A 13,973-nucleotide genomic window follows, 5' to 3' on the forward strand; every position below is an offset into this window, starting at 1 on the left:
GGGAGATATGCACATATGTATTTTATTGTTGGTTTTAGTTTGGGGACCACTGATGCACAGAATTAGATTATTTGCAATGTTCAGTTTAGGACTGAAGCTCATTGTTGAGCCATGCATGGGTAGGCTGAATTTATTTGTTCAGTTAGCTAGTTTTAATAATTTTTTAAACTTTAATGAACTCTCACAAATCTACCACCAAAAATATCAGCTAGGGGCTGGGCATGGTGGCTCATGTCTGTAATTCCAGAGCTTTGGGAGGCTGAGGTGGGCGGATCGTTTGAGATCAGGAGTTAGAGACCATCCTGGCCATCGTGGTGAAACGCCATCTCTACTAAAAATATACAAATTAGCTGGGTATGGTGATGGGCACCTGTAATCCCGGCTACTCGGGAGGCTGAGGCAGGAGAATTGCTTGTACTCAGGAGGCAGAGGTTGCAGTGAGCTGAGATCACACCACTGCACTCTAGCCTGGATAACAGAGTGAGCCTCAGTCACAACAAACAAACAAATACCAGCTAGGAACTTAATACTTACATGAAACATATGCTTCCTCATGCCATTACCTTACTTTTCCTGACTCAAGATTACCATCATCCTGACTCCTATGTTCATCACTTCCTTGCTTCCCTTTTTAAATCATGTCATTGCATCTGTATTTATTCCTAAAAGGTAGTATATTTGAGGTGTGGGTGTGCTTTAACTTAAAGAAGGAAGGAAAGGGTGTTGTGCTATATAAAATCTTTGGGACTTACTTTCTTCAGTTAATAATATGTTCATTCATTTCATATGGACAGGTATCACTATGGCTTATTCATTTTGGTTACTGTAGCATAATCTATCAAAAATATATCCCATGCTTTATTTCACTGTTGTCTCATGGATGGGAATTTGGGGTTTTTACAGAGGCCTCCCTCTGCCACATGATCTAATCCAACAGCCTTCTGCTAATAATCATGCATCACCGTCATCTCATGGCCTTCAGGATACGGTCCATATTCCACAACATGACTTACAATATCCTAAATGATCAGACCTCATTTTGTTTCTCCCTAAATGATCAGACCTCATTTTGTTTCTCCCTCCATCCTTGGTCTTAGTCATGGGGTGTTTTTTTTTTTTTTTTTTTTTTTTTTTTTTTTGGTCTTTGTAGAGCAGACCATGTTCTTTTCTTCCTTAGGTCATCTACCTGACACTTTCCCCACCTCCTTACTCCCATGCCTTCTCTTTCCTCTATGAAGCTCTGTATGACCACTCAATACCTTCCAGCACTTAGCCCAGAATGCTGCTGTGGGAGGGACAATGATCCATAGAGTTCTACTAAACTTAGTCAGTAGTCTACCCATGGAGGCCCACGGCTGTCTGGGAGCTGCTATACAGGAAGGAGCAGGGATCAAATGAAAGATGCTTTATCTACCTTCCTCTGCCTCAGTGAAACAGTGGCATCACTATTCCTGATTTTATGGACTGAGGTTCCAGAAAGATTGCATTTGGAAAGTGTTTTATAAAGGTAAGTTTGCAAAACAGTGAACCAATAATTCATATGGTCCCCTCAAGCCTTGACATTCTGTAATTTAAAATGAGAGAACCAAAGAGAAAAAGAGGAGCAATAATTTCACGGCTAAGCATATAAACTCTGGAGTGGACCAACTTTGAATAAATCACTTAACATCTTTGAGGTTTCCTCAGCTGTAAAATGGGTATGATATTAAGATGAACCATATGAAATTGCTATTTTATAAGTAAAAAATGGCCAAATGTCAGCCATTTCACATGACTCAAACCAATATATTTAAGGAAATCACAGATTTGGAGGGCAGAATAAATAAGATAATTCAAGTATTGTATTGAGGTAGACACTCGTAGGTTTTCACCAAACCCATGTCTTCTAGTCACACAGCTAAAATCCATTTTCCTGTCTTCATTTCAGGCAGGTATGGACAATGGCTGAGTTCCAATGAATGGAATGGGAGGTGAAATGAAACTTACCACTTTCAGGCTTGGTCTATTTAAACCTTTGATGTGCAACCCTCCCCGTTATTTCTTCTTCCACAGCAGCTGTAGAAGCATCAGGTTAATGCAGCACAAGGAATAGGCTGAATCCCTGCACTAATTCTTTCTTTTCTTTCCTCTTTTCTTTTTTTTGAGGTCAAGTTTCTCTTCTGTCACCCAGGCTGGAGCGCAATGGTGCGATCTCGACTCACTGCAACCTCTGCTTCCAAGGTTCAAGCAATTCTCCTCCCTCAGCCTCCCAAGTAACTGGGATTGCAGATGCCTGCCACCACACCTGACTAATTTTTGTATTTTTAGTAGAGACAGGTTTCACCATGTTGGCCAGGCTAGTATGGAACTCCTGACCTCAGGTGATCCACCTGCCTCAGCCTCCCAAAGTGTTGAGATTATAGGCATGAACCACGGTGGTCAGCCTGCTCTACCTCTCATAAAGCCACTCACCAATCAAAACATTTATTTGGGATGCTGCATAAACAAAATAAATAACGTTGATTGTATTAAGCCACTGAGATTTAAGGGTTTACTGTTTCTAGAAACCAGTATTGTCAAACTATGTAAGTACTTAGAACATGGTAAGGAATCAATAAATGCGAGTAATCACCATAATGAGATATGATGATGATCATGATGACCATCCCCATGGACAAAGGGTCCACAAGGGCAGGAGGTAGAAGGGTTGGTCAAGTTTGACTGAGTGGCTGGGCCAGGTGACCTCACCTCCTTTGTGCCGTTGTCTTGGATGAGGGTATAAAGTGGCACCACACGGTTGATTTCCAGCAGCACTGGTGTGGGGCTCAGCTGCTCCTTGCCTGGCCGGCGGCAAAGGTGACAGGTAGATGGACAGCGCCCCTTCTCCTCACAGCGAATCTCCACACCTGAAATGAGCTGGTCATCTGACAGCATCTGGGCTGTCAGCAAACCTGAGAGGTAGGTGATGAAGGGCATGGACTTGAGTTCCTTCTTGCTGCCCAGCTCTGTGGTCTCTGGAGAGGCACAAAACAGGAAGAGGGAAAGGTAAATTCAGGACTGCTCAAAAGGCCAGACTCTTGAATTCATAAAGTACAGATGCTAAGAAGCTGGTATCCACTGAAGAGGCAAAAAGATGATAGAGTGATTTATTCATGATGTCTTAGAAAGACTGCTGGACTGGGGGTTCAAAGACCAGAATGGCGTATTGTCCTACCACTTACATGAAACATCCACTTGCTTTGTCTGGCCCTCATTTTCCCCATATTTAAAGTTGGGGCCAGGCCCAGTAATCCTAGTACTTTGGGATGCTGAGACAGGTGGATCACCGAAGGTAGAGTTTGAGACCAGCCCGGCCAACATGGCAAAATCCCATCTCTACTAAAAATACAAAAACCTTAGCTGGGCACGGTGGTGCATACCTGTAATCTCAGCTACTTGGGAGGCTGAGGCAGGAGAATTACCTGAACCTGGGAGGCAGAGGTTGCAGTGAGGTGCACCACTGTACTCCAGCCTGGGCAACAGAGCAATACTCCATCTCAAAATAAATAAATAATAAATACATACATAAATAAAATAAAGTTTGTAGGTTGGACTAGATTATTATTCAATAATTTTTCAAGATATAAATATTCAAAGATATTTTTTACCCAATCAAAAATTCCTTTCTGTCTACTCTCAACTTACACAAAGTATGTCCTTTCTTTAAAATTTATAACCAGTCCTATATTTTCCATGCAGCCCAATATTACAAGGAAAATACAAGCTTTGGGTCAAGACAACTTCACTTGAAATCTCAGTTCTGCTTGAAAATACCTCTGCAACCTTGGGAAAATCTCAATATCCAGGCAACTCCAGTGATACATTCTGAGAAATGGGGTTAACAATACCAATGAAATTGGTTATGAATAGCAAATGAGATAGATGGAGGTAGGACCGTCCGGAAAAGACATTATTTTTTCCTTTTTTGTGTGTGCTCACCTGTTCCCTTGTTCACACTCTTCCTGCCTCTTTTTTCATGTGCACACTGAGATCTGACTTATACACACTTCATTCTATGCCATCTGTCTTGATCTATAAACCAGTATTTTCCACCTTTGTGCTTTTGCTCACTCTGTGCTGCTTTTCCCTTCTGCCTCTCCATCGGTGCTGCATTCCAATGTCACTCTCTTCAGGAAGTCATTCTTTATTGCCCCAGCCCCTTTTCCGAGTAAGTGTTTCTACTTAAGATATCTTATTTAAGTTCATTTTCCCTTCCCATTTTCTGCTGATCTCTACAATAATATTATCAACTCTTGGAGACCAGAGGCCATGGCTCCCATTCCCACCCACCTTTTAGTGCTGAACATGGTGCAAGGGATGTATTTGATGCTCAGTCAAAGAGAGAGATTATAGAACTCTGGATGGCTAGAACTGTATTAATGATCTAGTCTAGAGACTCCAAAACTCTTCTGAGGAATCCTAGGGACCCTATGAAGCATCACAGCAATTGATGATATAGAAAAAGAGGGAAACTGAGCAGGCAGGGTTCTAAACTCTCATCTCAGTTTCAAACTGAGCAGTTTCACTTTCAGTTCTTTTATAGACTGGCCTTCTATACAAGATTTTGTAAAAATACAGGGTTCTACGGCTATATCAAAACTTGAAGAAGCAAAGTGATTTGTACAAAACAGAGGGTCATTTCACATCAGACTATGTGAATGGTGTCCTCACAGATGTGCAGTGTAGAATCTGAGTGGAAAAACATGATGATTTTATACTGAGAGCTTAATCCATCTGGCAACTTCAAAGAAGCCTGGTAATGTCAAGGCAAGCTCCTGCCTCAGTGGAAACAGGGGTCCTGGGCCCTGATGTCGGAGAGAAAAAGGAGAGTTGTCTCTTGCTCTTGTTCTTGGCTTGTAGTGGCATGTAGCTGATCTGGAAATGGATTTGCCAATTAGAAATACAAATAAACGCAGGCTTCATTCATTACTCTCTGGGCCCTCAGGCCTGGGATCTGGCCTCCACCTTTTCTGTCTGGCTGTAAGCAAATGCTCATGAGCATCAGATCAAAGGCTCTGGGGGAGGAAGACAAGGAAAATTCCAGTTAACCAATCCTTCACAGGGATTACAGAAGAGTAGTTACTAAGACAAACAAAACAAGGGTGTAAAGAAGGCATCCCAGCAGCTAGAGACAGTCTTATATCCACATCTTTCAAAATAAGAAGATGATGATGACTATTTGTAGACCAGAGGGATAGTTTGGAGGAAAGATGACTTCAAACTTGGGAGAGAATAGCTGTTTGGGGAGAAGGTCAAGACAGAGTCAGAGCAATGAGGACACTAGGGACTTATTAGCCCACACTCTGGCCTAGGTCAACAAACTATGGCCCATGGGCCAAATCCAGTCCCCTTCCAGCTTGTGTAAATAAAGTTTTATTGGAACACAACCACCCCCATTCATGTATTTATTGTGAATAGCCACAACAGCAGAATTGAGTAGTTATAACAAAGATTCTAATAACAAAGCCTAAAAATATTAACTACCTTGCCCTTTACAGAAAAAGTTTGGGAACCCCTGCTCTTGATGCAGTTGATAGATGGAGAAACTAAGTTTCAAAGAAAGGATCCAACCACACAGGAAGATGGAAGTATGATGGATTAGGTAAAGTAAAAATTATGGAATCAAATGCACCATCAATATACTTAGATTGTGAATCTCCAGGGAGAAAAAAATAGGGAGGGACATCTTTTCTTCATAAAATGGATTTCAAAAACTATCAAAAGAACACATTTTTATGCTGATCTAGTACACATCTTTACATTTTACAGAAAAGTATGTCGCAAAGAAGGAAAATGACTTTTCAAGGTCACGCAGTGAGTTGGTGATCCTTTCAGCATACAACCCCAGTCTTCTAATAACCAGCGCATAATTTAAACCACTATCTCATGTTACCTCATATTTTAAAACACAGATGGTATCTCCCTCATAGCACATTGCTATATGCACATAATTTCATTGAGAAGAAACATAACTTGGTGCTAAGAGTAAAAATTCCCTTGATCAAACATTCATAGTCATTGAGTTAAAGATATAACTATCAATTTAACAACAGAATAATCTATAGACCTCTGCTAGTCTGCTTCTGTTCAATAAATCTTCAGCTTTTTAAATCTATCATTCCTATCAGTGCAGCTAAAAGCCCACAATCTTGACTGAAAACTGCACCACAGTAGCAGTATAGAATTTACAGCTGAATTTAAGGGTTAGTTTTGCCAAAGGAGGGCTATAATCTGGTCCAACCCCATTGAAACCTATAACCAAAATAAGAAAAGGGATTTATTTCTAAGTCTCACACACTTGTATTAACAGGAATCCTTTTCTTAGAGATTGTATCATGCCTAAGTTATGATGTAGATGAGAGTTACGATGAAATACCTTTAGCCATTCCATTAATTATTCTTCTGTAGACATTACAATTGCAAAAGCTAATTGCTTCTGATTCAACCTTATCCTGTGGCTAAAGTCAGCTATCCAAAAGACAAACCTTATATTCCTCTCCTGCTTAAAACTCTTCCATTGCACTTCACTACTCTTAGGTTAAAGTACAAAATCCTTAAGACAGCACATAGAAAACATGGGATCCAGACAACACGCTGCCTCTCTAGTTGGATCTCTTATTCTGTTCCTTCTAGTTCAGCTACAATGTCTAAATTCCTTGCATATACCCTCTCCCTCTCTCAATCCTGGCACATGCTTTCTCTCCACACAGAATTCTTTCCCCCGCCCCATCCTCGGCCTTTTCCAGGCTAACTTACACTCATCCTTCAGGTCTCAGGTCTAGTGTTAGTTCCTCAGAAAAGCCTTCCCTGAAATCCTCATGCCACTAATGTAGACTAAGATTTTTATTTATTTATTTATGTATTATTTTGATACAGGGTCTCACTCTATCACTTGGGTTGAAGTCTAGTGGCACAATCTCAGCTCAATGCAATCTCTGCCTCCTGGGCTTAAGCAGTCCTCCCACCGCAGTCTCTCAAGTACTGGGACCACAGACATTTGCCAACATTGCCTGGCTAATGTTTTCTTGTTTTGCGTGTGTGTGTGTGTGTGTGTGTGTGTGTGTGTGTGTGTATTTTCAGTAGAGACAGCATTTCACTACATTTTCCAGGCTGGTCTTGAACTCCTGGGCTCAAGCAATCCGCCCACCTCAGCCTCCCAAAGTGCTGGGATTACAGACATGAGCCACTGCACCAGACCTATTAAGGTTTCATATTACAGATCCTCATAGAATCCTGTTCTCTGTATCACCTATTATTGCCCCGAGATTGTAAACTACATAAAGGAAAAGACAACATCAATTTTGCTGATCTCATATCCATCTTACATAGTACCTGGAACACAGCAGGCTTTCAAAAGTATTATAAATATTTGTTAAATATATAGTAAACATATATACCCCACGCTGCCTTATCCAAGCAACAATGAACCTAAGAGCTGGAATTGGTAAATTACAAGGATGGTAACTAATAAATGATTATAGTCAATACACAACCTCTTCTCAAAGTAAAATTAGTGCTCTAATCAAAAGATCAACAGGTGAATAGCTGAGCATTTTTCCAGTCGCTCTGACACTCTCTACGTTTTTTTGTAGGCCCTTGCCATTAGGTGAATGGGAGAGTTAGGTTAAAATACGGTGTCTTTAACAGGCCAAGGAAAAAACATTTTTGAAGAGACTTATCCTCTGTTCACATTTCCCATCCCTCTGAACAATGCTTCCAAAATAGGATCATGTCTGGTTTCAAGCCCAATTCAGTTCCAATGACACTACAACCCATTCATTTGAGAAATTCTGCCAACTGAACTCTCTTTTTTCTCCTCCCAAATTCCTGCTGGGTATTATTTTGTTGCCACCAAAAAAAAAAAAAAAAAAAGCCTCAGTTGAAGTGACAACTTCTTGTTGGGAGGGCAGCCAGGGCGTTTCGGCAGGAGGTGATGGCACCGCTTGCCCTCAACCAGAAAACAAAACAAAGCATCAGACTAAGGGCTTCTGGGAGAGCCAAAGCTGCACGGATGTTTGTTCAGTATTCGGCAACGGTGCAGGGCGCTGCCTCCCTAGTCAGACAGGCTTGCTTTGGCAATAGGTTTGCACTTGAAGCATTTAAAAGCTCCACAGGGACCAGAGGGGCTCAAATTAGAAACATTAAGGGAGAGGGGAAAAGGGTGAGACTTTTATATCATAAAGAATGGCCTTTATTACAGCAGTGGCCTCCTAGGAATTACTGAAATTAGATCATTTCTTAGGCGGAGTTACTGTCTCCTGTTAGAGGAAAGCAATTGCTCTGAGGCCTGACTCAAGGACCCACACAAATATCTTTAAGAAAGGGAAAATAGCCAGCCGAAAGGCCATTAGCAAGGCCTGCACTTCTCTGTTGTGCAATACGAACTTCTCAGCCGAACAGTCCAGCATCATTAGTGTGCCCTTTATAAATAACAGTACTTTATTTTTAAAAAAGTACTTAAAAAAAGTACTTTAAAAAATAATAAGAGTACTTTATTTAAAAAAAGTAGCAAAAAAAGATTTCCTTTTTTTTTGTAAAGTACTTAAGAAGTTTTTTTATTAAAATTTTTTTTCTTGCTACCTCTTTTTATAAAGTACTATTAAGTACTTTATAAGTACTTAAAATATTTTCTCTTTTTAATAAAATACTGTTTTTTTAAAATTTACTTTATAAATAATAGTATCAACCTAAAACAGTTATTGTGAGGATTAAGTAAGGGGCCTGGAACAAGTTAAGCATTCAATAAATACTCTTTGTTATTGTTGTTATTGCTGTAGTTACTATAATTACATTGTTATTGTTGTAACAGGACATTAAAACTGAAATTTCTGTTGAGATACCAAGACATAATAGAAGTAAAATTCCAAAGTCATGCCCTTAGATGCATAACTTACAAAGGAGATGAAATTTAACCAATTCTGTAACTCTAGAAGCCTCAGCCAGAACAAGGACATTAAAAGAAGTTAGGCTAGGCATGGTGGCTCACACCTGTAATTCCAGCACTTCGGGAGGCCAAGGTGGGTGAATTGGTTGAGTTCAGGAGTTCGAATCTAGCCTGGCCAACATGGCAAAACCCCATCTCTACTAAAAACACAAAAATTAGCTGGGCATGGTGGCACACACCTGTAATCTCATTTGGGAAGCTGAGGCCCGAGATTCACTTGAACCCAGGAGGTGAAGGTTGCAGTGAGCTGAGATTCTGCCACTGCATTCTAGCCTGGGTAACAGTGAGACCCTGTCTCAAAAAAAAAAAAAAAAAGAAAAGAAAAAGAAAAAAATGAGGTCAGAACAGAAAGTAGCAAGAAAACATACATATTTTTTGAGATGGAGTCTTGCTCTGTCGCCCAGGCTGGAATGCAGTGGTGCATCTTGGCTCACTGCAATCTCTGCCTCTTGGGTTCAAGCAATTTTGCTTCAGTCTCCCAAGTAGCTGGGACTTCAGGCCCACGCCACTATGCCTGGCTACTTTTTTTATTTGCAAAAAATATTTAAGGAAGATTTTTTTTTTTTTTTTTGCAAAGAACTATTACCATGTTTGGAGTCTTCAGCACCCTAGGCAGCTCAAGTGGAACATGCTATCTTCTAACTAACTCCAAGTTTTGTGAGATTAACTCTCATGAGTGCCACTTACAGAACTGGGATATATTCTCAGCAACTGGCAAGAAAATGTACTAGGGTCTGTTTTCACCTGAAAAATCTGTAGTGGCCTATACCAACAGGGCAGAAGGGGCTGCATGGGAATTAGCCCAAACCCCCAGAGGTTGCCCAGTGAAACATGCTTTTGGTTCCTCTGAACTGTATATGGGTCACATAGAAGAAATAACTGGCCTGGAACTGTTTTAAGCCCTCCCCAAGAGGAATCTAACAGTGATGGGTCCCCCACAGTGAATCTCCATGAGGTAGAAAGCCAGAGAAACAGTAGGTGGAAAGGGATCACTGAAGCCAGCCAAAGAGTAATGGCACTGTTCCACGTCTTGGAAGTCCCAAGCAATGGGCATCCCTGAAAAGCCCGTGGACAAGCCTCCAAGAGAAAGGGCCAGCTTTATTAAGATGTCAGGACCAGAGACTGCAAAGACAGGTAAAAATGCTTCTAGAGCACGTATGACCTTCCTAATCCTTTCCACTGCCCTCTTTTTCTTGCTTGTACTGTGAAGGAAGAGGAAGAAGAGGTGCAAAGTAAAGAAAGAGCATGAAGGCCAACCATACATATCCCACTTCTTAATGCTCTTACTGGGAAAGACATAGAGATTTTATTTGTCAAATTAAAAGATTTGATTAAAATATTGGACTGGACATCCTAATTCCTGATTTGAAAGTATGTTAGCAATGTAAAATGTTGATAGTGCTGCCTATTTCATAAGTGATAATAGATTAGATATGACTTGCTAAGATTTTCATCTAGAGGTAGAGGAAAATTATCCCAGTAAACATATCACAAAGAGTGTAGGAATCAACACATATGTATCTGCTTTTGAGCATACATGTTTTCATAGACTATATTTTGACTATTCTCAACTTGTACTGTGAACTGAATCATTTATATAATCATTATAGTAAATGTCACATTTTTATTATTTAATATGATAGTTACATGAGCATTTGCATTCTTAGCATAGAATTCACTGTTTGATATCATGTAGACAGTCTGCAGGTAAATATCTGAACAAATGAATAAATGAATGCAGAAATATGACTCCTGTTCCACTAGTGAAACACTTATCAGACTTCAGACCAACTATTCCAATTTATCACCACAACCGCAAAGACAGTTAGTTGGTTTTTGCTTTTTTTAAATTAATGTAGACTTGTTAGATTAGAAAGGTCAAGTAACATGTCCAAAGTCACACAGCTAGTAACCCGTCCAGCTACTTCTACCCAGTTTTACTGTTCTTCCACTGTCCATATTTCCTCTCTGAAAAATTTTCAGCACCAGTTTTCACTCCTAGAGGATGAGTCATATCCATTCCAAATATCTGTGTCTTCCCATTACCTCCCACCCCCCAGGCAATGCCCCCAACCTCTCCCACCCATTTCCATGGGCTAATAGGGTCTCCTGGGTAGAAAGCATTGTAAAGGTCACCTGGTCAGAAATCCCATCTAATTTTTCATTTGCCACCAAATCATCCTCCAATTTATTCTTGGACATTTCTAAAGATGTGGAAATCAGTACCTTTCTAGGCCTCAATTCCCGAAAGGCTCTGTTAAACTTAGACTAACATCTTATCCAGGAACCACACTTCTCATCCTAAGTATCAGACCCAAACCCACAGTTACGTATTTTATGCTATTGAATCTATGGTATTCATGCCTGGTATCTAGTTGGGGGGTGGGATCATAGTAAAATTAAACAATTAACTAACTAGGTAGATGGAATTACTATCCTAGGAACTGTGGGGCATTCTTCAGTGGCTTCTGATAAGGTATAGGTGTATGAGTATGTGTATATTGTGGTATATGTGTTGTGTTCATATTGCATGCACACACACACACATTTACACACACATTTGGGGAATGGAAAGAGAAGGAACAATGGAGATTCCAGAAGTAAGAATTATAAAAAAAGAAGAAAGAATTATAAAACTGCCAAACCCTAGGACAGCTGATCTCCTAATCTAACTGAATTTGAAAGCTCTTCCGTTAAATGTATAAGTACAATTACAGAGGGGCAGCTATAGCACAGTGGTTTGCTTGATTTTAAATTCCATCTCTTTCATTTTCTAGCTGGGTGACCTTGGAACAAGACCTTAACCTCTCTAAGGCTCCATCCATTTCCTCATTTGTAAAATGCTAATATTTTAGTACCTAAATATTGGATTATTTGGAGTTCAAATGAGAAACTTAATAAAAAATATCCAATGCCAGGATGTCCAGAGCATCATCAGAGGTCATTTGCTCTAGCCCTTGGCATTCACCCTAGCATTATTCAATTTTTGTGCATGTCTGAATAAATCTTCCCTTGAAACCTGCCTGATGCTTTAACTGTCAAAAATTTCCCCTTAAATTACCTGCCTTCTACCTACAGAAAGACAGTAGACCAGGGTAGAATTGAATGCTCAAGTCCAAAGCTGTTGAGTCAGGCTACCTGAGTTCACCTCTCCAACCTTAGTTTCTTCATTTGTATAATGGGGATACTAATTCCTCATCGAACTGTTCTAGGAATAAAACAAGAGATGTTGTGCGAGCCCATTTTCACCTATGATCTCATACAGTTCTCCATCATCCTCCGAAGTAGGGATTGTAGCCCCCTTTTACAAATGAGAGAACTGAGGCAGAGTGTGATAAAGTATAACTTGTTTAAGAGGATACCTGTCAAGTGAAAGCAGTTAAATTTCTGATGCAGGTCATACTGTCTGTGGGAGAGGGACCCCTGGACACTGCCCAATAGCCTAGTAGTTGGCCAGAGTCTTGGCCAGAATTGGGAATCAGTTGGCATTGAAGGATAACATTTACTTCTTCCTCTTGAGACAAGGCAGGTTGTGGCCAGTAACAGGAGGCGGGGGAAAAAAAAAATGGCCATATGTGATCTCCTGCTGCCCTCTAGTGCCTACTTAAGATGATTGCTCTGGGGAAACCTCTGTTCTGATCCTTCCATGCCAAAGAATGATCATTCTGTGCAAAGCAACTTGCACTGAGGGAAGCAAGGGAAACAGTAAAAGTTAGCTATGATACAAGGAAGCTTAGTGCAATGACTAAAGGAATTCTGAAAGAGCATTGGCTGAGAAAGCCTATTCAGTGCCAGGTTTACAGCTAGGCACAAGGGGTAAAAATATGAATAACAATTTGTTTCAATCCTCATGGCACTCAAGTTTGGAGATCTGATGGGGCATATCTGCTGGGAAGGAAAAAACAGAGATGAAGAAGGAGAGCCTAAAGATATGGCAGAGAGAAAAGATAACTGATGGAGCAGGATCTTAAAGGAGGCAAGAAGAGAAAAATTCCCAGGTGGCAAAGGAAAGGATGTGGTCTGAATTTCATATAGATCTGGAGGCGAAATTCAGTTTGGTCAAAACTAGGCATGCCACCAGGGCTTCTACGTATAGTTACACAAGTTAAGCTCTGTGAAAAGGTGACAAGGCAAAAGGGTGAGTGGGGACGAAATCCAGTCTCAGCTCTACTTGCCATGCCTGTGCTTATGAGATTGAATCCAAGTACAGGAGCTTATTTTCCTAATTCATATAAAAGGTGACTTACAGGCTAGCCACAGCCCAGAATGTGATCACAGATAAGCTTCTTCCTCGTAGTAGTCTCTGCTTTTAATGTATAAAATAGGCTAATATCACTGACAATATAAAGTTGTTGAAATTTAAGATAATGGGCTGGGCGCAGTGGCTCACGCCTGTAATCCCAGCACTGTGGGAGGCTGAGGTGGACAGATCACCTGAGGTCAGCAGTTCAATACCAACCTGGCCAATATGGTGAAACCCTATCTGCCCTAAAAATGCGAAAATTAGCTGGGTGTGGTGGCGGGTGTCTGTAATCCCAGCTACTTGAATCTGGAAGGCAGAGGCTGCAGTGAATCAAGATTGTGCCACGGTACTCTAGCACAGGTGACAAGAGTGAGACTCCATTTCAAATAAATAAATAAATAATGTAGGGTCATGCCAGACAGCAGCCACCCAAAACCTTCCAGTTTTTGTTATTATTACTATTACTAGTTTTATTTTTAATGCAGTTTTATTTTTAAGATGGTGACCAAAAAAAGTGCTTGGAAAAGGGAGAGGACAGAAGAGAAAATTACATTTCCCAATCTTCTATTCTTTGCCAAACACGAGACATTGTGGATCTCATGGAATCCTTACAATAGTGCCTTGGACTAGTAAAGTCACCATTTTTTGCAACTGTAATATACAGCTGAAGAAACAGAGTTTCTGAGAAGTGACAGATTACAGTCGAAGGTCATTAGGCATTCAAAGTCTGACTCCAAAGCCCCTTTTCCATCCAAAGGAGCTGAGATG

General features: G+C 40.5%; 1 protein-coding gene across 9 annotated transcripts in view; it reads right to left on the bottom strand.

Annotated features, from left to right (window-relative positions):
- ASTN2 (astrotactin 2) overlaps positions 1-13,973 on the bottom strand; it is a 959,402-nt gene that overhangs the window by 206,078 nt on the left and 739,351 nt on the right. For all 9 annotated transcript variants that reach the window (XM_074395240.1, XM_074395241.1, XM_003925189.4 and 6 more), the window contains one exon: positions 2,728-2,993. In XM_074395240.1, coding sequence (XP_074251341.1) covers positions 2,728-2,993 — 266 coding nt within the window. The remainder of the gene's footprint in view (positions 1-2,727; positions 2,994-13,973) is intronic.

The sequence above is a fragment of the Saimiri boliviensis genome, chromosome 2, assembly GCF_048565385.1.
Source record: "Saimiri boliviensis isolate mSaiBol1 chromosome 2, mSaiBol1.pri, whole genome shotgun sequence".
NCBI lineage: Eukaryota > Metazoa > Chordata > Mammalia > Primates > Cebidae > Saimiri > Saimiri boliviensis.